This window comes from Crocodylus porosus, unplaced genomic scaffold (genome assembly GCF_001723895.1).
Source record: "Crocodylus porosus isolate Cpor-Errol unplaced genomic scaffold, CroPor_comp1, whole genome shotgun sequence".
NCBI lineage: Eukaryota > Metazoa > Chordata > Crocodylia > Crocodylidae > Crocodylus > Crocodylus porosus.
The window spans coordinates 41,748,412-41,769,495 of NW_017728910.1; the positions used below are offsets into that span (position 1 = coordinate 41,748,412).

The 21,084-nt window shown below is 43.3% G+C and overlaps 1 protein-coding gene across 2 annotated transcripts in view; it reads left to right on the forward strand.

Annotated features, from left to right (window-relative positions):
- The window catches only part of SPSB4 (splA/ryanodine receptor domain and SOCS box containing 4), a 121,871-nt gene that overhangs the window by 94,083 nt on the left and 6,704 nt on the right, over window positions 1-21,084 (forward strand). The window contains exon 2 of one of the 2 annotated variants that reach the window (XM_019533081.1): window positions 8,240-8,353. The exons of the other annotated variant lie outside the window; for it this stretch is intronic. Within the exon in view, the coding sequence (XP_019388626.1) occupies window positions 8,240-8,353 (114 nt within the window). The remainder of the gene's footprint in view (window positions 1-8,239; window positions 8,354-21,084) is intronic. 2 annotated transcript variants of the gene reach the window in all.

Here is a 21,084-nt window from a genome sequence, read left to right on the forward strand (position 1 = left end):
GTAGACAATTGCAGGTAATCTTAACTCGATTATGATCATTCTGGTCATAGAATTTAGAGATGAGCCAGAAGCAGTGAGATAAAAGAAAAGGCTTGCTGAATCCATATCTGAAAGAAATTTTATGATGGGGCTACCTGTGACACTGGGGAATGTGTGGGGTGGGGAGTGGATTCCATAGCCTTTGAGGTTGCAACCCCTACTTAATACCAGCTTTTTTAGGCATTGCCTTGACTTGCTTTTGTTTTCAAACATCTTTTTTATTAATAGATCCATTGCTAAGACGTTTTTTTCCCCCAAATGATCCACATTTCTACTGGGCCCACAAGATAGTTTTTCTGGCAGCTTTGCTGCAGTAACAAAATATTCCTTGAGATGTACAGGTATAATTGTTTATCACAGGTCCACTCATTGTTATTTCTGTCTGGAAATTAGAAATGGATCCAAGATACAAAATTTGAATCCAGATACACACTCTTGTTCTTTTCTAGTTGAAGCTTCTTAAAATAATAATTGTGTACCTGGTGACTGTTCCTTTCACCTGAAAGGTGGAAGATGTGGGTTTGAATTTCATGAGGCTCAGGAAGTCTTGTATCTGGGGTGAGTGCTGTACCCCACTGGTTTTCAAGCAGTGTTCCCTGGAACCCTGGAGTTCCACGGTGGGTCCTCAGGGGTTCACAAAGAGACTGCAGGTAATGACAGCTACCACTGCCATGCTGGGTCATCGGACTCCACATCAGCTCACATGGCCTGCAGAACAAGGGGTAGGGGTAGGGTAGGATTATGCAGCAGCAGAAGTGAAAGGATTGTATGACTTGAGGAAGTTTGAAAAACACTGATCTAACCAATAGGAAATCAAAGAAGAAGCTAAATACCACCTTTTTCTTTCCCTTTGGCTGATGTGGCTCCAGTTGTGTTTCATGAGTCCCTCATCTTATCTGCATGTGTTATGCTTGCTCAGAATGGATTGTGGTCCCTCATGGGATTTGAGTACTGTTTTCCCTGGTTGCTGGATCCCAAGTCCACTTCAGCAAATTAGGTGAAGAACTCCTCAGACTAGCACAGTTTTGAACATGGACAAAGCCAGATCTGCAGTGCCTAGAAAACATCTAGGTTAAGCAGGAAGGTGTCTAGTGAGTTTAGGTGGATTAGGGTTTAGATGCCTGTGACTTTTGGATTCGGGTGTGTTTAGGTGGCTAACCTCTGTTTAAGGCATTTTATGGATCTATGGATCTGGCTTTTGATAACTGCTTCATTTGTACAAGCACTCACAAAAGTAACATTAATTGAAACAGTTGCTGACAATCCCAGGAATTGTGGGTAAGAAGAATTATTTGTCTTTTCAGCCATGGATGTGGTCAAGGTATGTTGGAATAGCTTAGAGAAATATATGCTACTGCTTGTGCACTTGGATTTCTGTAGCTGAAAGTCCCACATAAAGGATAATTGCTAGTATTGACTTCAATAGATTTTCTCCTTCCTTTTTTAATTGAGTTAATTGCTGGATTACTGATTACAAAAGTAAGCACAGGATTAATATAATAGTTTCTTTTTTATTGACTTGCTGCATTTTGCACTCCTTTCCTTGGAAAGAGTTTTATTTTAAACCAACTATCAGGCAAACATCCAAAGGTACTTATTTTAAAAGTTGGAAAGTGACAGAGATCTGTTTAGGATTTTGCTGTTGATGTGCTTCATGATTCATGATGGGCTCTTTTTTTGAGTCCATCCCCTGACACAAGGTTTGTTGCCTATTTTGAGAATGAGCAATCTGTTAATGTGCTGTATATATTTTTCTATATAGTCGATTAGTCTGAATCCAGATGCAATAGTCAGTTTTATCCAAACTTGCCCAAACATACCCATGGGAGAGGAGGGGTGGAATTTTTCAGGCACTTTAACTATGACTTAGTGAAATGACTGATGTTTAGAGTCACTTTTCCAAATTGAATAATTTAATAATGGAATTAGTCTGGGCGCATGCTGAGAGCTTTTGTGCTTTTGTCTTGTCCATATGAAGAGCCATGGTGATTCTTTCCAACTTACCATGATAAGCTTAGACAAGAGGAGAGTATTCACATATGAATAATGAATTTGACAGGCATTTTCATGGTTAAGTTAGCACTGAAAATTCTGCTAGTGGTACTCAACTTAGAATTAGTTCTGAAAATGAAATAACTGTCTCTGGATACAATTTGTAGATGCTCACATAAGTTACTTTATGCCACCTTTTAACAGTTACTACTTTTTTTGCCAAAAGTAAGTGTGTATGTGATGCAGTAAATCAGTGCTGGCAACCTGAAGCTGGTGGGCTAGATCTAGCCCAGGAAGAGATCAGAGCTGACCAGCGGTGGGTCCAGAGGCAATGCAGTGTCACGGTCTCACCTTGCTTTCTGACCACACTGAAAGATCTCCAGCTACGGACTTTTTAAAGTCCCCAAATCAGGTAAACATTCCCTTCCATGCTCAGATGCACATCCCTTGCCATTCCCTCCCCTGCTCAAAGGGGCGGGGGGAGTCTCCAGAGCCACTTCTGCCCAGCTCCGGCTGGACTGCCCAGGGGCCAGGCCCAGCCTGGGACAGCAGAGATGGTGGGTTCCCCCTCCCTGCCTGGGTGTTTGCCTTGCCCTCAGCCCAGGAGCAGGAATGGGAAAGAGGAACCTGCCTGCCACTGCTGCTGTCCTGGACTGAGCCCAGCCCCCTCAGCCTACCTGGAGCTGGGCAGTAGCAGCTCTGGAGCTCCTCTCACCCCTGAGACAGTGGGGACAGTGGCAACTGGAGAAGAGAAGCGAAAGGGAGGAGGACATACCTCTGAGGAGGAAGAAAGAAGTGGGGGAATTTTTACCCATTTGGGAAACTTAAAACGGTCCCTGACTGCTGCACCTGCAGTGTGTTTTGCCCACTGTGGTGTGGGGAGAAGGTTGGGAGCAGAAAGTGCAGCCACCCTTGTAGTGCTAGTTGCTGCTCTTTCACCCCCACTTTGCAAAATCCAAGATATGCTTCTGGATCTGTCCCACAAAGGTCTGATCCAGCCTGCATTTTAATAACAGTGTGCTGATCCTCTACTGCAGGGGTTTTCAAGCTTTTTGGAGCTGTGTACTCCTGGCAGCCATACGTGGAGTGGGGCTGGGGGATGGTACGCAGCTAAATTTGGAGCGGCAGCAGCCTCCCCATGCAAGCTTCCCCTACACCCTACGTCCAGGCAGGTGGCTGGTGCCTGCATGGCACCACGGGATGGTGTGTGGTGGCGCTCCATCCCTGCCCACCCATGCATAGTCCTAGCGCCTTCTCAAGTATTCCTGGGGATACATGTGCCCCTGGTTGACAACCCCTGCCCTACTGCTTCTCAGCCATATAATCCAGCCCATGTTCTGTGTATTAACAGCAGGCTTCTCCTTTGCTGCCATTTCAGTGTTCCTGCTTTGCGTGGAGAACTGCTGCCTTGCCCTCCACTACAGCATATGCTTAGGGTTACCACCAATTAGCCAGTCCAGATTCTCACTCACCATGCTGTTTGTGGTGTTTTTCAACAGGGGCTGCATCACTGGAGGAGTAGAGAAGGGGAAGGCTAAAAGAGCAGACAGAGCAAAAATAGCTAGATGGCAGAAGGGAATCGGGCTGAGGTTTCTGACCTAGCCACTATTAGTAAAAGGTTGCTAAATCCTGCACTAAACTAATCTTTTGGGGTCACGGTTCATGTGTTCATGCAATTCCTTGGGGTCTCTGGATCTACTATGTCCTACTCATATACTATTATGATTTACTGATGTGTAATTAAAGTAAAAATCAGAATCCAGCAAAGCAATTTTCCAGCTTTACGCCTAAAACTATACATTTTTCTGTTAAAATGGGCACACCAATTACAAATATAAGATAAATGAAGACCATGGTTAAGATCATTTAAAGACCTTGGTTGTAAATGAATTTAGTGGTAGTGTTTTTAGTGATCTTTCTTCCCTGTAATACAGTCCCAACTTCTGGTCATTAGGGTAATAGCAGATCATGAGAGTATCTTTTCCAAGCTGTGGGTAGCATTTGGCAAAATGCCTAATTCTGAGTTGCTAACAGCTTTTTAGTGTAAGCATCACCTGCTCCTCATTTTCATAAATAGTGCACCTTAAAGACTTAGAGCTATATTTTTGTCTTGTGGTGGTAACTGCCAAGATGGAGAATAATATATTTGCCTTCCTCATCTTCCCTGGGGCCTTCCTTCCTCAGTTGCCCTGAAGAATGTAGACTGTTGATCATGTGGGACTGTGCCTCAACTTGACTGGCAGAAGGGGGAGCACACTTCTAAGGAACACCTGCCAGCAGCAATTGGCACCATTAGTCTCTGATTAGGACCATGGAGTTCATGATGGGCCAGAAATTAAAGGTCTAGATTATGATGGTTAATGGCTATTTCACTATTATACTAATGAAATATAATCCATAAGAATTTCATCAGAGCAGTTTTACTCTATTAAAAAGCTTAACTTCTCCAGTGTAAATCAGGTATTATAGCTGGTTTGTCTAGCACACCTCTTGTTATGTACATTATTGTTACGTAATAATATTGTTTATTATTTATTATTGTTTGCAAAATAAATGGGGCCATAAATTAACTTATGTCATCCTTTATTTCTCTCTCTCTCACCCTCCTACCTCCTCCCCTCCCAATAAAGATCAGTTTCCATATTCTTATGGAAAAGTTCAACTTTATACACAAGATAGTGCTACACTATAACGTACAGTTAATGTACATTGTTAATGAACAGTTGTGTTTTATTAGTCACCAGTTCCCTTTAGAAAAGGATCAAGAATAAGCATGTGCTTGGAATTCATTGAATGATCTCTTAAGTGATGCACTGGGTTTTTTTGCAGATCTTTCCCCGCTGACCTTATTCTTTTTTTTAGATGAACAAGCTTCATTTCATCTTGGAGAAATGAAACAATAATAGTCTGCCATGTTGTACCTTTTAAGGAGTTGTCTCGTTTTGTGCAAACTGCTTTAATGGAAGCTACTCTGGCATAAAGGTCACCTTCTTTAAATGACTTGCTTTTTACTTTACTCTCTCCATAATAGCAGTAGTGCAGTATGAGAAGCTAAAGGTCTTCAGATATTGGAATTTAACATATGTGCTTTTGAAAGGAAATTTTTTTTTTAGTGGAGGAAGGCAGATAATGTTGATAAATGATGACACATTGCCACATAGAATGGACATACCTCTAAGTTTATTGTTACTTTGCATAATACCTATTAGAGACCACATTCATGCATCGCGGGAAAATCACATTAATTGACAGTGTAAGTTTTTCGTTCAGTAAAATGTAATTTTGAGTAGTAAAAATACTCTTCTAATAAAAAATATAAGTTCAGGACTATAACAAGTGCCTTCTCTCTGAGACCCTCAGTGCTTTAAAATATTAGCAAAATAAAATTCGGATGTAAGGAAGTTATTATCTCGTTAGTACCAAATAGGATGTTACTGTCTTGGCTGGGTAAACCCAGGTGCCCCAGGCTAGACTAACTAAAGTGTAGAAGCTACACTTCAGGCTCAGTGGTAAGCTAACAACTCACAAGAAGTATGTTGCAGAGTAAGGAAACTTCCTCCATGATTCTGGCATGCTTTTGTATACCAAGCTCTGGTGTAAAAACCTAAGGCTTCATATTCCTTTTGCTCTGTAAGATGTTTTTGCAGCATTGTGTAGCAGCTGCCTAATCAGCTTTGACTTATGTTTATACCAAATGCCCACAGTATTAAGATTTTTTGGAAAATAACAAGATTTCTTTATCTCTATTGTCGATTTCTATAAATATCCATTACAACTGAGGTTCATATTGTGTTGATGATACTTCGAGTTGTTCTCCCTACAGACCTGAGCAATAACCTTTCCATGATTCTTCAATGCATATGTAATCTCCACAATGCAATATCTAAAAATTGGCTGCAAGATTAATAAAACAGGATTTCTTACTGGAAATACATGGAGATCAGTCCACAAATTTCTTATAATCTTAATGTTGATTTCCTACTTCATGTCACTGCTGATAGGAAATTGAAACTCATCTTAGACACAGATTTTATTGGGAGGTGCTGAAAACTTTTCCCTCACTTGATGCCAGATGAAAATTTCTGTCACCAGCTGATTTTAGTGTTCACATTTTTGTCATGTATATTGTTCATTCTGTATCAAGGTTAACAGTCTATAAAAATGGGATCCAATTGAGCCTGAATGCTACAGAAAATTTAATCAGTAATACAAAATGTAGCAAGCATAGTTCAACTACTCCCACAAATAGAAAAATTCATTTAATTTGTTTTCTTTAACCTGCAGTGACCTTTAAGAGTTCAGCCATATTTAATTAACATTTTGGTTTCCATATATCTTATCTTATGTCTCCCATGTCTTTGTTCATGCTTTATTAACCATTTAAAACAATCCATTTAAAAACAAACCAACAAACAAAAACCCTCTATAAGTTTTGTTCACCAAGATTCTGCTTTCAATTGTCTGATCTTAAGTTTGCTATTTCTTTTTTATATTTGTGCATTAAAATCAAACTTAGCTTCTTTAGCTAGCCAGATCTGAGCTGACTAAATTAGTCTTTGTACAGTCTTTGTGATGCTTTGATTTCCCAAAGGTCTATTTAGAATATGCATTGTAGTGTTTAGTTTTTTCTCTCAAATAGAGCTAATTAAGGAAAATTATTATATTACTCTGTCAAGGTTATTTGAAACCTGTGTGAGAAACTAGAAATAAGATCAGTGAACTCCAGGCACTTGCATTAAAAACTTTAGGTAGGAAGAGAAGACTGATGCAAATAAGCAATAAAAAAAAGTGAGGGGCAAAGGAATGGGAACAGATGGAATTTTGTGGCTGTACTGCCTACATAATGAAACAGTCTGTGTGTGTATATATATAGAAGCAGACAGCCCACTAGTTTGAATCTTCCAGGTACAGTACATTTATTGGAAAGGTCTATACATTGTGCAGTTGAACATATTTAATTGCTTTTAATGTCCACAATTATACAAATAGCCAGAAAACAAGAATACAGTACTACAGTGAGCATCCTTAAGGGGTCAGCTTTGGTTGCAATGTTGAACTGGCAAATTGCCCATCAAGAATGACTGGGAGGGGGATGGAGAGGAGGGTGGGGACAGAGGTCTGCATCCGGCCCCCTACTCCCTGACTCAGGCTGGGATTGCAGCCACTTCCCTCCTCTCCCCTGCCCCTTTGGGCTGAGGCCAGTGTTACTACCTTCCCTCCCCCCACATCCGCTTCAGGCCAGGGCCGGTGCCCACAACAGCAGTGGTGGTCGCGACAGTGGAGGTTGCAGTGGAGGTCACGGCCACAGTGGTGGTGGTCATGGCGGGGTGCGGCCACTGGTCAGCCCACCTCCCACTCCTCTCCTTTCCTCCCCTCTTCCCCGCTGCCTCACCCTCCCTGCCAGCTGGTGTTGTGAGAGGGGCTGGGGGGGCACTCCAGCCCCTGGCTTCAAGGAGCCTTGTTGGGGGGGGACCCAGCTCCAGCCCCAGTCCCCACGGTTATGGTAGTGCTCCACCATGTGGGGCAGGGTGAGACCAGCACTGCACAGCCAGCACGCGTACCCCTGCCACCTCCACGGTGCAGGGGGGCAAGGCCAGCACTGCTGGCCTTGGCTCCTTGCTCCGTCCCCTCCATCATGGCGTTGCTCCAGTCCCCATCATCCCCCTCAGCCGAGGCAAATATTTGGAGTGCGATTAAAGCATTATAGACAGACAGACTAAGGCTTTTATTATGTTAGAATTATCAGGTGGTGAGCTTAATTTTTCTATTTAGAAATTTCTCATTTTGAAGTTTGTCTTGTTAGATGTTAGAAAACACTTCCAGAGCACTTTGGAAGAGATAGCTAGAAGTTTCAGGTGTCTGGTTATTGTATAATTAACTCCTTCAAAGAAGAAAAATAAAGGCTTTGGAAATGCTGTTTTAATAGATGTTCTCAAGCTACTGAAAAGCAGTATTAAACGATGTATAGTCCTGCTTTTGTATGTTAAGGTTACATCAATAAAGCAAGTTACATAAAAAAATTGACCTTTTTCTAAGCGTGGGGGTTACCTTAGGGAGACCCAAATGAATAACTCAGACTATACCTGTAAGTGAATAAATTAAGATATGTATCAAAAATGAGACTTCTGTTCAGAGAGAAGAATTTAACATTTGAGTGACATCAGCAGTTGCTTTGAGGGTGAAGATATGTTTGATTTTTTTTTTCCAGGTGAAGAAAGTTTCCAGAATCTTCAGGTTTTTGCTCTAATTTTAAAATGTCTAGCTTTCAAAAAGTTTGTCATTGGAAGACTTTACACCCACACTTCATTACTGGTTTTATCAGGTTAGATATTGATATTTTTTTTTAAGTAAAATAATTCAAGGATGGGCATGGGGTAAAGAGCAGAAGTCATGTAAATATATATACAAAATAACATCACAGGCTTTCTTTTGTACTTTACACTCATTTTACTCTTGTTTTCCTGCAAATGGCCATGTTGACACTGTACTACCCAATCCCTGATGTTTACAGATGAACAGCTATGATGTGACTTGATCTTGCATTCCTAGAACTGAGTATAACAGTAGGCCTTATGATTACATTATTAGAAAACACAACCCAGGGAAATAAAGACCACAGATGATAATGAGAAATCAGAAAAGACTAATGATTTGTGATTTCAGAAAATTTCACAGGAAAAATCACATTGCAGAAGATAAAAGTGAACTGAGATACAAAACAAAGGGAAATGAAGTTGCTTGCAAGAAAGCAGTCCCCCATTGCCACAAAACTGTGCAATCGAGTTTCCACCTCTCCTAGTGCAACCCATAGGATAATACAACCCTTGCAGAAAAGATATGCTCCTTTTTCTTTTTTAATTTTATTTTGTGTGTCAGACAAATTAGCCAAATCAGTTCCAAATTATATTGACTGAGCTCAGTCTTTCAAGTCTGTGGGGTGCTACTACCAGCAAAAATCTTCCCTCCCAGACTTTTCAGCCTGGGGCTTCATATACTCTAAAATCCATGGCAGGCATCCTATGTGCAGGCCCCAAACCTAAAGGCTTTGGAGGAAACTAGGGAGAAATCCCCCATCTCTATAAAAAATCAAGTATGTAGCCAAGACTTTCCCATTGGGAGGCTGTAGTAGACTCTGCCAGGGGGCCTGCCTGCAATGCATTGGACAAGTCTCCCCTGTTAACTACATGATGCCATTCAAGGTGATTTTGGGCCACAAGAGGCTGAGATCATACGTACAAGACCCTGCGAGCCAACAGGAATTTTTTTTGCAACAATATTTTTTATATATGTACACTACACCTTTCCAGCATGTTCACCATTACAGTATCACATACCCATTATAATACATGCTCCTGCGCATCCGTTACAATTTGCGCACCCATACACCCATTACAGTTCTTACCCCTGCACACCCTTGAAACCATCCACATTCCCTTCGTCATTAGAATTACGGTGGCCTGCCTCTGCCCTCTGTTCCTTTCTTTAGTCTTTGGTCTGTAGTCCATGTTGCTGTTACTATTTCCGTTATTGCTGCCACTGTCCTTGTTGTCATCTCCTTTTCCTCCACTGTCCACATTGTTCAATCCACTTTCTTTTTTGCTGTCCCTAACTTCTTCCATGTTGTCACTGCTCTTTTCACCGAGAGAGTGTTTTTGAACACTGTGCAAGTGGTTATCTGCCAGATGATCTTTGCTGCCTCTTCACTGTTCTCTCTTACTGTCTTCTGGTAGCATGTCTGCAGCTCGCTCAGTCCTATTTTAATACAGTCCTTGACTGAGAGCTTTGTGTGTCACTACATTAGAAGATTCCTGGTCTTACATAGTGCACTCCTGATGCAGGCGATGAACTGGTTGAAGCAGGCTGATGGGGACCTCTGTTGTTTGGTCAGGTATCCATGCAGGACTCTGGTCAAGGTTTTGACCCCTGTCACCACTCAGCGGAGAAGGTTTACTTTTTTTCCACACCACCTTGGTGTATGGGCATACCCACAGGAGGTGGTGGATTGTCTCTGTTTTCCCTTGGCAAGTTTTCCTCGTGAAGTTGGCTTGGCTTCTCTGCCCAGTGGGCTGCCTGCCAGTTCAAATTCCTGTGGTCTTTCCATCGGCCCCTAGTGAAGATTCACTCTCACATGGCCTTGCAGCTGTTGCTGGGGAGCAGGTCCACAGCTGACAGTCTGTCTTTGGCTCTTGACTGCCTCCTGCATCTTCTGGTGCTTGGTCATTGTTTCAGGGGTTTCTTTGAGCAGGTCATACTTGCTCCAGAAAATGTTTAAGACCTTGTAGAACCATGGCTGCTTCATGGTCCTCAGCTTCCTGTTGGGCAGCACGTATACCTGCCAACATCTCAGCAGGTGCACTACCTAGTACTGTACAAAGCAGGCTGTTTTTATCTCTGCCCCAGTTGTCAGTTTGCAGATCTGACTCATGTACTTAGCCCAGAGGAACAGCAGGATATCTAGCATTCCCCTACCCCCAGCATGTTTTTCCTCTAGTTGCAAACCATTTAATAGGTTTCTTAAGGTCTGTGCGGTATATCTTGCAATACCTAAGAAAGTAACATCTATTTTAACGAGTTGCAGAACTCTGGAATGCTAAAAATAAGAATGACTCTGCTATTAATCATAGCATTTTTCATAGACTAAACAGTTAGATTCCTGTAGCTTTTAAGTTTCCCATTTTTTTATCAATTGTATTTTGTCAAACATAAAGCCAAGTAATTATGAGTGCTTTTGAATTTTATCGTGTGCATCTCTGCAATATGTTGCTGACATTTGAATAACAAAAACACATTCAAAAGAACATTTTTCCAATCTTCAATCTTTTTCATGTCCCAGTCTACAATCTTTTCTTTCTTTTGGAAAAGTTGGCAGGTATGTTGTCTTAGATTGAAAGATGTTTGTTGTAGAAGCCACTTTTTCTGTCTATTGGTAAAAACTCTTATCTATATCATAAAAATTGTTTACAAGAATGTTAAAATAACAATAATATACCGTACTATACACATATTAGTGTAGCAAGCTTACATTTCAGAGCTCGGGTTGAGTCCCAGGCTTGAGATCCTGCTGTTTTGATTGGTGGAGCCCATCCACCAATCAGAAGCCAGCAAGAGAAATAACATCACGTCCCTTTCCGGGGGAGGGGAGGAAGAAGAGCTCCCCTGGACCTGACTGAAGACTGCAAACTGTCAGGTCCAGAAGACTTCAGGGGCAGAGCCTTAGAGCATATACAAGGAGCTGGGTGCCCAGCACAGGGGGGGATGTATCAGGGACAGAGAAGAGAGAAGAGATGGGCTTAGAAGAGCTGAGGAAAGCTGCTTAGCAGGGTGAAGAGCCAGGAATAGCCCCTGAAGACTTCTTTCAGCAGGCAGAGGCAGACAGGTCTAGCAGTCAGGTTTTCAGTGCACAGCACGGCGCATAGTGTCCAGACCCTGGGAGCTGCATGAGGTGGCTTGGGTCTGCAACCTCTGGTGTGTATACAGAGACACAGTGCACAGGCTAGTGCACGGAGCAGGATCTTTGGAGCCCCTGAGGCAGCTCAGGTCCTCAACCCCTGGAACAAGGCTGGGAGCTTGGTGCAGGAGGCGCTGCAGGGAGGGTGAGAGACCCTGGGTGCCGCTTGAGGTGGCTTGGGTCTACAGCTGCTGACACGGGGCAGACAATGCTGCCCAGAGGGTCCAGGAGCAGACTGAGCCCTGGTGCTGCATGAGACTGTCCAGGCCTCCAACCCCTAGCCCAAGGCAAAATGCTCACTACACACAGTGGTGCATGTGGCCCTAAGCTACAATGGCGGCAGCAGAGTCAGGCAGCAGGAAAACTTGGCGGGGAACAGAGCTTAACCTGGAGAACAAGAGGCAATCCTCCGGGACTGTGGAGTAGTAAGTTACCCTGGAGAGAGGGTCCCGACAGGGAGGGACCCCCCCCAAGGGTTACGAATGGGCACCACGTGGGCCACTTCTGGGTGATAGTGGGGAAGCTTAGGAGTCTTTGGGGTCTTCCTCTCCTTTTCTTTCCCCCCATCTCCTTTCCTGTAGTGGTACCTTGGGAGTGGGGCTCCTACCCTGGAGGGCAACCAGGTAGTCTAAGGACAACTGGTTATATTTGTAGACTGTGCCTTATAGTTTATGTGAATAATTTGAAGTAATAGTTTGTATATTAATAGAGTCATAAGGTTGTCCAATCAATATCTTTTGGTCTGGTTTGTTCTATTGTTCATCTGTATTTTGAAACGATAACTCTGTGTGTGTGTGTGTGTGTGTGTGTGTGTGTGTAGTATAGAGTTTATTGTTTTGTAAATTTGTACATATATAAAATCTGTGTCCTTACCCTTTAATGGTTTTGTTGTAATAATAAATCTGTATATAGTTAAGTAATTGATTGACTGGGCCTGACTCTATAGGGGACGGAGGCAGCCTCTGGGCTGTTGTGTCCCTCCACAACACACTGCCCTGCCAATAATTCCCTCAATTGGAGAGGGAAGTACAAACCCATGTACACCCGGGCTACATTAATTCAAGGAACTCTCCGATGTTGTTCTAGTTGGTTTTTGCTCTTGACCCATTTCCTGCTGGCCTATTTTGTAATCATAACCTCTGGTAGCTTTAGTCTTTTTAAATATATTTTTACAGTGTAAAAATTTTGCAGTAGATGAGTAGAGAGTTACTTGCTGATGCACTTGAGGAAGTTATGAAAACACCCAATATAAGAATTATTACAATAGAATGCCAAACAACTGCACTTTGAAGTCAGGAAGACACAGTTGATCAGTATCCTGCCAAAACTCAGTGTAACAAACTGAGTGTAACAAAAAATATACTGTATTATAAAATATTTCATTTACTGGGTTAATGTAGCATGACTAGAAATCAATTGATTTTGAATTCAGTATTGGTGCAGATGGAGATCTGCACAGTGGAGACTCTGCTTTTTGATTAACTACACATCATGAAACAATGTGGGATGATTGGATGGTATTTGGCATTCTGTTGTATATTAATCAGAATCTATTCCTTCTGTTCTTTAATTGTAAGGGCACTTGCATGAAAGCAGGACCTTTGTCGCTGTACTCTGAAAACTCACTGTATCAATGGAGATTGCGTCTGCATCTAGGGAAGTGAATGAATTGCTCAGTTGGCAAGTAATGGAACTTCTCAGAAGTAATGCTTCCTAATTGTCAGCCTTGCAAACTCACCTGGGGATCTGAAAATCAAGCTGGAGCCTTTCCTGCTCATGTGTCATTGCCAGCAATAAAGCTTCTGTTGGCCAAGGGATATTTTCATTTATACATGTGCAACCTCATTAGTCAGCTGGCAGGTAGGGAAGGAGGGGGAAAGCCTTTTTTAGATGGAGTCCATTTGATGGTGAATCCATAATACCCAATAAATGGAGACCTATAATAGTATGTTAGAGATATTTTCAACACAAAATTGCTGTTTAAAGACTTGTTTTTACATTGTACTGAGTGCTGTGGAGAAGGTCCTCAAATAGAGGGATGGATGACACAGGAAGAAGACCTTGGGAACTAACCAACTCAAACTTCAGTCATTGAAACAACCACTCCCTGTCCTAGAGAAAGTGTCATCTCACTCCTACCATGGTCAGTGCCAGTGATCCATAAATCCATTGTGCCTTTGAATTCACCAGGATAGTGGCCTAGGCCTTTTCTACAGTATGAGGGGTTGTGGCTGTAGCCATGATGGTCTAAGGCAGGGACAGCCAAACTATGGCCTATGGGCTGGATCTAGCCTGCCAGGCACTTTCATTTAGAGTGCAGTGCCCACATACAAATTGTACCTCACCCAGCCGTTCTGCCCATGAGGGTCGGAGCAAGGCGCCTAACTGTACACACACCCCCAAACATATCCTACTGAACCTGGCTCCCACCCTCATAGGCAGAAGGGCTCAACCTAGCCAGCAGGCAGTTTCCAGGTGGGGCCACTGCTGCAGTCCCTGGGGACCTGCTCTGCTTTCCCAGTTTCCTGCTGGCTTTGGGCAGCAGGTAGGGAAGCAGCAGGGGTGGGGCCTGAGCTGCAGCTAGGCAGGAGTACAGAGAATGGGGCTGGGCCCGGTGACAATGTGGAGCCTGTACTCAGGGGGGCAGCAGCAGCATGGAGCTCAGGTGGGCAGCATGTGGGTGTGAGGGAGGGTAGGGTGATATGGGGACTTCCCGACACTCTCCCCCACGGTGCACAGCCCCAGCAGGCAATGGCAGCAGCAGCAGGTGAGGGCACTTATGGCAGTGGTACCCAGTGGGGTGCAGCTCTGGCCAGTGCTGCATGTCATGGTGAGGGGCACAGCCTCCACCAGGCAGTCTCTATCGCCGGCTCTCCCTACCAAGCATGCACAGTCCCTACACTCGTGCAGCATGGGAGGGAAGCCCTACATGCTAGAGCCAGCTGCCCTCTCTGCTGGGGCTGTGTGGCACAGGAGGGAAGTGCCAATCAGCTTGGCAGGGAGTGCAAGCTATAGAAACTGCCGGGCGGAGACTGCATCCCTCACCATGATGTTTAGCTCTGGCTGGAGCTGTGCGCTGCCAGACACCAGTGCCCTGAGTGTCCCCACACCCCCCACCCTCCCTTACACCCCACAAATACAACACACCCACACCTTTCCCCCACACTGCCCTACATATAGGCAACCCCCCAATGAACTGTGTTGCCCCCCCACAGAGCTACACCCTCTCACACACCCTGCCACACTCCCACACTGTACCACACATGCACACCCCCAACCACCCCCCCACAATCTACAAGACTAAGCATTTATTTGAATTATTATGCAGTCACTTCTATATATAGTATGCAAACACAAATGACAACTTTTTTTTGTAATAAAATTAAAATACGTTATAGTAGGTGTTTGATTTGTTTTGATTTGTTTTATTTGGGGGGGTTTTTCTGGTTCTAAGGTGGTACTCCCCCTTCCCTCACGAAAGGAGTATTTCCAGGGGCAAGGGGAGGGACTTCCAGTGGCAAAGATCAGGGCTTGGGGGTAGGTGGAACGCTTCATGTCCTAAGATGGTGACCAGGGGGCAAAGCAGCTGTCAAGGGCCAGAGCTACCCATGCAGCTCTTGACAGCTCGTCAAAACTCTTTAAATGGCTTTCTGCTCAAAATAAGTGGTCTAATGACATGGGTCTAAGGAGTAATAATTGGTCTTGTAGCAAAACCCGCAGTTTTTCTTTTTTTTATTTATTTTAAAATTCATTCCCTCCCCTTCCCCAACCCTTTCTGACTTTTTCCCTATAGATAAGTATAAGTAAGGTAAGATGTAAGATAAGCTTTAACATTTTATTTTAGGTAGTAAATTTTATTTTTCTCTCCTCTTTGCATGAAAGTACCCTGCTATTTTTATATAGATATCCACTGTTTTATAAGTGATAATTATTATGTTTGTGTTGATTTATTTGTTTATTTATTTTTACTGCTTTTCTATTGTGTGATTACTGTTTTAGGCCTATATATGTAAGTTAGCTTAAGTCATGTCAAGTTTCCATTCTGTAATGTCAAGCCTCCATCTTATCCCCATGCCTGGTTGTATAACCTATGACTCACACCTACCCCTCCTATGTAACCTGGTTCCTGAATGAATGGGGATGAATGAGGGCACTTGAGAGACAATGGCAGTAGGTCTAAAAATAGCTCCCTCTGAATGACCAAACCATCAACACCCTGGACCAAGGACCCAGCCCTTGGAACCACCATCAGTGTTCAAGAAACAAAAAATGAGACAACCCACCTTTGTGCCAGGCTGCACATTCTCAGTAAGAACACCTGGAGCCCTCTGGGACAGGACTGACCTTGCCTAGACAGGCCCTCCCCATAGGAGATCAGAGGTAGTCTGCCCCATAAAAGGGGTAGTGAAGACTGACTCTTTGGGATGCCCTCTCCATCTGCACCAGCACCATGCCACACCACCTATCTACCCAGAGGCCATGCCAGCGACTGCCCTCTGGACAACACTTACTGGACAAGGACCCCTTTCCAGCCTGGATAGGTAGCTATCACCCGCACCCTCTCTTTAACCTAGGACTTGGACTCTGCTTCTATTCCCTACCTGGACTGCAACCCTTCCACTGAATCTCTTTTTCCTGCTGCCATTGTGAGTGCGTGTGTGTGTGTGTGTGTGTGTGTGTGTGTGTGTTAACTAATAACTTCATGGGGCTGTGTAGCATGTTGTCTGTTTAATAAACCTGTTATCTGGACCCCTGAGTTGGGTTTGCTTTACTACAGTCCAGCCCTGCTCCAACCTCTGCTCCTCACCCCTCTAACTTCTGTCTCATTTCTCCCCCTCCTGCTTCTGGCTCACTGCCAACTCCCAACACCTGTCCTGAGCTCCTCTCTGCCTCCAAACCCCCTGTTTCTTTGCCACTGTCTTATCCCCACTTCCTTTTCCCCTTCCCCATTTCTGCCTCAGTTTCTTTCCTAGCTATCTCCTCCTTGCCACCACTTATCCCCCCCCCCCAATATCTCAGCTTTCTGCCTCAGTTTTCAGCCCCAAGCTCCCAGGTTTCTGTCTCTCTCTCTTTCCTGGCTGTCTCCCTCTTGCCACCAGGCTTTTTCTTTTTCTTTCCTCCCACCCTCGTGCACCAGTGACCTCAAGTAACCCTAGGGCCACTTGTTCTTACCCAAGCCTCAGTTCCTCACCTAGCTTCTCTCTAGTCCACTGGTTCTAATCCCAGTTCTAGCAACTTTCACTCCCTACACTTTAACTCTCTCTCTCTCACCTTAACCTTCCCCCAAGTATCCCTGGTACCTCAAGCACACACACACACACACACACACTGTACCATCCAAGTTAGGAACTTACCTGTGTATGTATTTGTACATGGGTTGTGTGTGTATATATATCGCATTGTGTGCATGATATACTAGTTAGTGATCTGTCTATGTGTACTGAGTGTGTGGGTATTGACTATTGATTTTGTCTAATTTTCAGTGTGTAGTGTGTATGTGCTTGAACTGGTGATAGGTGTGTATGTGCCTGAGCTCGTAGTGTGTGTGTGTGTGTATATGTGCAATTGTGTCACACCCTCCTGTCTAACAACACAATATTGAGATCCTGAGAGTTGGCCTGACCCCACAGGGCAACAGTTTAATAAAAGATATCACATCTGCCCAAAGAACCTTGCTTGTTTTATACAGTCTGAGGCACATAGGAGACATAAAGCTTTGTGTGGCCAACTGACCTCTCCCAGCATGAAATGAATGTCCTCAAGCTGTTGCAAGGCTAGTACCTATCCCTATTACCTTTTTCTTAATCAGCCTAGAACAAGCAGTATGTTGGCAGAAATGGAAGCGATATGGCTGAAGCACAGTGCCATGTTCCAGCTACAGGTGCTTGTCTTGGTCTACTTGCTCTGTACTGCTGTCTCCTGATGAGACTGCTTTCTCTCCTCTAGACTTCCTACATGCCAGCAAGAGGAGGGGATTTAGTGCACAGTTCTCAGTTCCAGTCCACCTCCTCTCAACTCACAGGAACCAGGAAGAACAACTGCAAGAGAAGTCCTGCTCAGCTTCTCCAGCCCTGGGAACAGTTGGACAATGCTTAGTGTAGACCAAATCTTGGGAGATCTTAGCTGCCAAACACTTAACAAGCTTTGTTGAACATGTGCAGTCAGAGACTTCCTCCCCCACCCTCACTAAAGGCTTATGACTTGGCTACATTATGTGTGTGCTATTACCCAGAACAACAAAAGGAACATCCCTGCCAACCTCCATAATATTTCACATCTTTGCTCAAAATAGTGAGGTGCTAGAGTATTTTAAATAGCTGTAAGATATTCTTTAAGACAGATAAACGTTTTTCCCTAGTCTCATTTTTTTTAGAAATGGCTGAGCTATTTTTGCTGAAACCTTCCAAAAGCTAACAAACAAACAGAAACATAAATCAACAAAATGAGGGTAGGAGTGGAGGGGATTGAATGGGATCACTTGACTTCTGGTTTGTGAAATGTCAGCAAATGTGTTAGTTTTGGCCATGTGATAGGTGAGAGTAAACAAGAACTTATAATAGGAAGAGTTGAGCAAACTTACTTCAAGGTGGCATTGCCAGCTCCACTTAGAATATGCCAGCAGATTTGTTTTTGAATAAATCTATGAACATTTTCTGTAGATTATCACTTGTGCGCTGTCATCTAACCAATAAGAAAATCCTTAATCTGGCATGAAAATAACTCTGGGCATGTCCACATGTGCAGCTGTCTAATATGTGGCAATGTAGACACATCTATGGTGCCATATACTGCACGTTTAGTTGTTCTTTGCACTGCAAAGAAGCGGTACAGAGGGTTTTTTTGACTCCTGGATATCCAGGAGTCAAAAAAAAACAGTGGAGAAAAAAAGTGGAGCAGCATAAGCACAGGCAACACACGCTGCTCAAAAACGGAGCCGGACCACCCAGAGCCACACTGCAGCTGCTGGCCAGGCTCCATGTGGCATAATTGCTACTGCTGCAGCCCCAGAAGGGCCCCAGGGGCCCAGGTAAGGCTGTGAGGCCAGCCCAGTGCTGGGCCCAGCCTCTCCTACCACTCCCGGGATAACTTGCTGCATGGTAGAGCATGTGGCACAGATGTTCTCCAGCAACAAATAGCAGTAGTGCAAGATGTACTACTTGCACGACTTGTCCTTGGAGAACCAAAGATCCATACCATACCACATGTGGACATGGCCATTAAACAGTCCATGAATTGAAGTATTGAAGAATGATTCCAAAAAATGTTTGAAAAATACTTTCTTTTAATTCATGTTTGGGCTAGTAAATCAATTACTTTTTTCCAGACCAAGACTGCTTAACCTTAGAGGATAGCTTTGTGTTATCTTTCTTGCATGTTCTTCTCTTGTTGTTTTGGTCACTCATAAAATCTGTAAATTCTATTTACATTTCTGCTAGCAAATCATCCGAGTCAGAACTCTTGTACTGCATTCCTAGGCATGATGATATAGGTGTGCCTTGTCTTTAAAAGTTGTAAATCAAAATTAAAGTTTGTGTTTATTTTCAGTTACAGTTTAGAGATGTTATTTATACCATTGTTTATATGCTTGCCTGAAAGAGTTAAAATGTGCAGGGCTTGGTTTCAAGACATTTCTGTGCTTAGGCATAGAATAAGCCATCTTGTATATTGTTTGAACTGTATAGCTTTTCTAATCCTTGAAACTGAACTTTCCTTCAACTTACCCTGCTATTACTTTGTCTGTAAATCTGCCTACTACCTCCTGTACAATACTACTTCTGAATTCAACTATATCATCTCCAAGTCTGCTGAAATTTTCATCCTGGCTTTAATCTTCTCTCACCTTAATATATCATAACTCCCTTCTTTATGGCCTGGCACAACAGAATTTTCTTCTTCCCAGAACTTGGTAAAGGTTGAATTTGTAGAATGCAATGTTTGTAACTTAATTTCCAACATTTATGGGTTTTTTTGGGTTTTTTTACTCTTCTTTGGTTTAATTCAACAAACATTAATGTTATTATATGTATAATCTTTCCTACCATAAAGCAAGTAGTTAACTCATCATCAGAGATCATGGTTTTCCCTGATAAAAAACTGCAAATTCCCTAATAAAACCCTCAATATCCATTATTAAAATGAAATGTCCCCCTGCCCAACTCCCTTCCTGCTTCCCTTTGAGGGCCTTAACCCCCCCCCTCCCCCCCAACTTACCTGCTGGAACTGCTCTCCATGCTGCCTGGTGGCCATGTGCATATTCGTGCACGTGGTGCCCCCGCCTGACTGCCCTCCTCCCACTCCCTGCAGCCTCTTACAGGCTGGAACTCTGCCAGCCTGCCAAGGGCTTATTGTAAAACTGCAAAATCTGCGGGTTTCTCTGCTAAAATGAGAAATCTGTGTTTTATTCCGGTAAGGGGGGAAATCCATGTTTTACTCATTTTTCTGTGGGAAACAGAAAACCTGGATCCCTGCTCATCACTTCCTCTTTCAGCATCCAGGTGCCTCCTGGATTTGTAGTCCAGAGTTGCAGGCAGCAGTAAGTTTGAGTGTGGGGAGGGGTGTTCAATGCCCCTCCCTGGCCCCAGACCCCAGCTGGGCTTGCTCCCTGCACCCCCTTGTCAGCCAGCCCTCACTACTCCAGCAAGGGAGCACAGGGGCAGGGCCAGCTCTACTCTCAGGAACAGACAGCACAGCACAGCACAGCCCAGCCCAGGGCTGGAAAGGATGCTTGGATGCTGAGGGACTGTGATTTAACTTGAACAAGGAAGGGCTCTAGGACAGATGTTTGATAAACCAGTTTGACCCAAATCACTTAAGCCTGATACTACATTCAACCAAGTTTATCTTAAACCAATTTCAGCCATTTTGAAACTGATTTATATGCACTGAATGTTCTGTTACAGGTTTAAACCAGTTTTTTTATGACTTAAACCAGTTTATGTATGACTTCTGTCCCTAGTCCTATGGACCAGATATTTTCCTAGGTATCCAGATTTTCTTCCTTCCAGATTTTCATTAATTTTGTATTGAGATATTTCCATTCTCCATTTTTGAAATGTTTGTGTTCCTAGTGATTTCTACTGCCAAGTAATGTAAGTTTTGGCACAGGAAAACTTATTCAGCAGTTGCCTCATTAATGAGGTGATTGTTCAGTCTTCTAGTGCTATTGCTAAGACAGCAAGTTTCAGGTCCAGGAGAGTGTCATCATCCTTATTTAATAATGTGTTTGTTTGCAAGTCTGTCCAATAACTTAGCATGCTTTCTATATTTTATTATTTCTTACCTGACTTTTACAGTAAATTGCCTCACTCTACTGGAAAAGATGTTTGGTTAATACAAATCAGATATCATTGGATATGGAATCCCTTTCTCACCAATGCTTTGAAGCCAAATGTATCCTGACTTGAAATAATTCTGTATTTTAAATAGATTTCCAATTCCAATATTATAAAAGGGACAAACTTTCATAAATTTGTCTGATTTTTTTTTCAGCCAGCACTAATTTTGAGTTGCTTTCTGCATGAGTTGCTTTCTAAATGAATTGTTGGTTTTTAAGTCAGGTAACAGTGAGCATATTGTATTGTACAAGTAAAGATTACACATTGTAC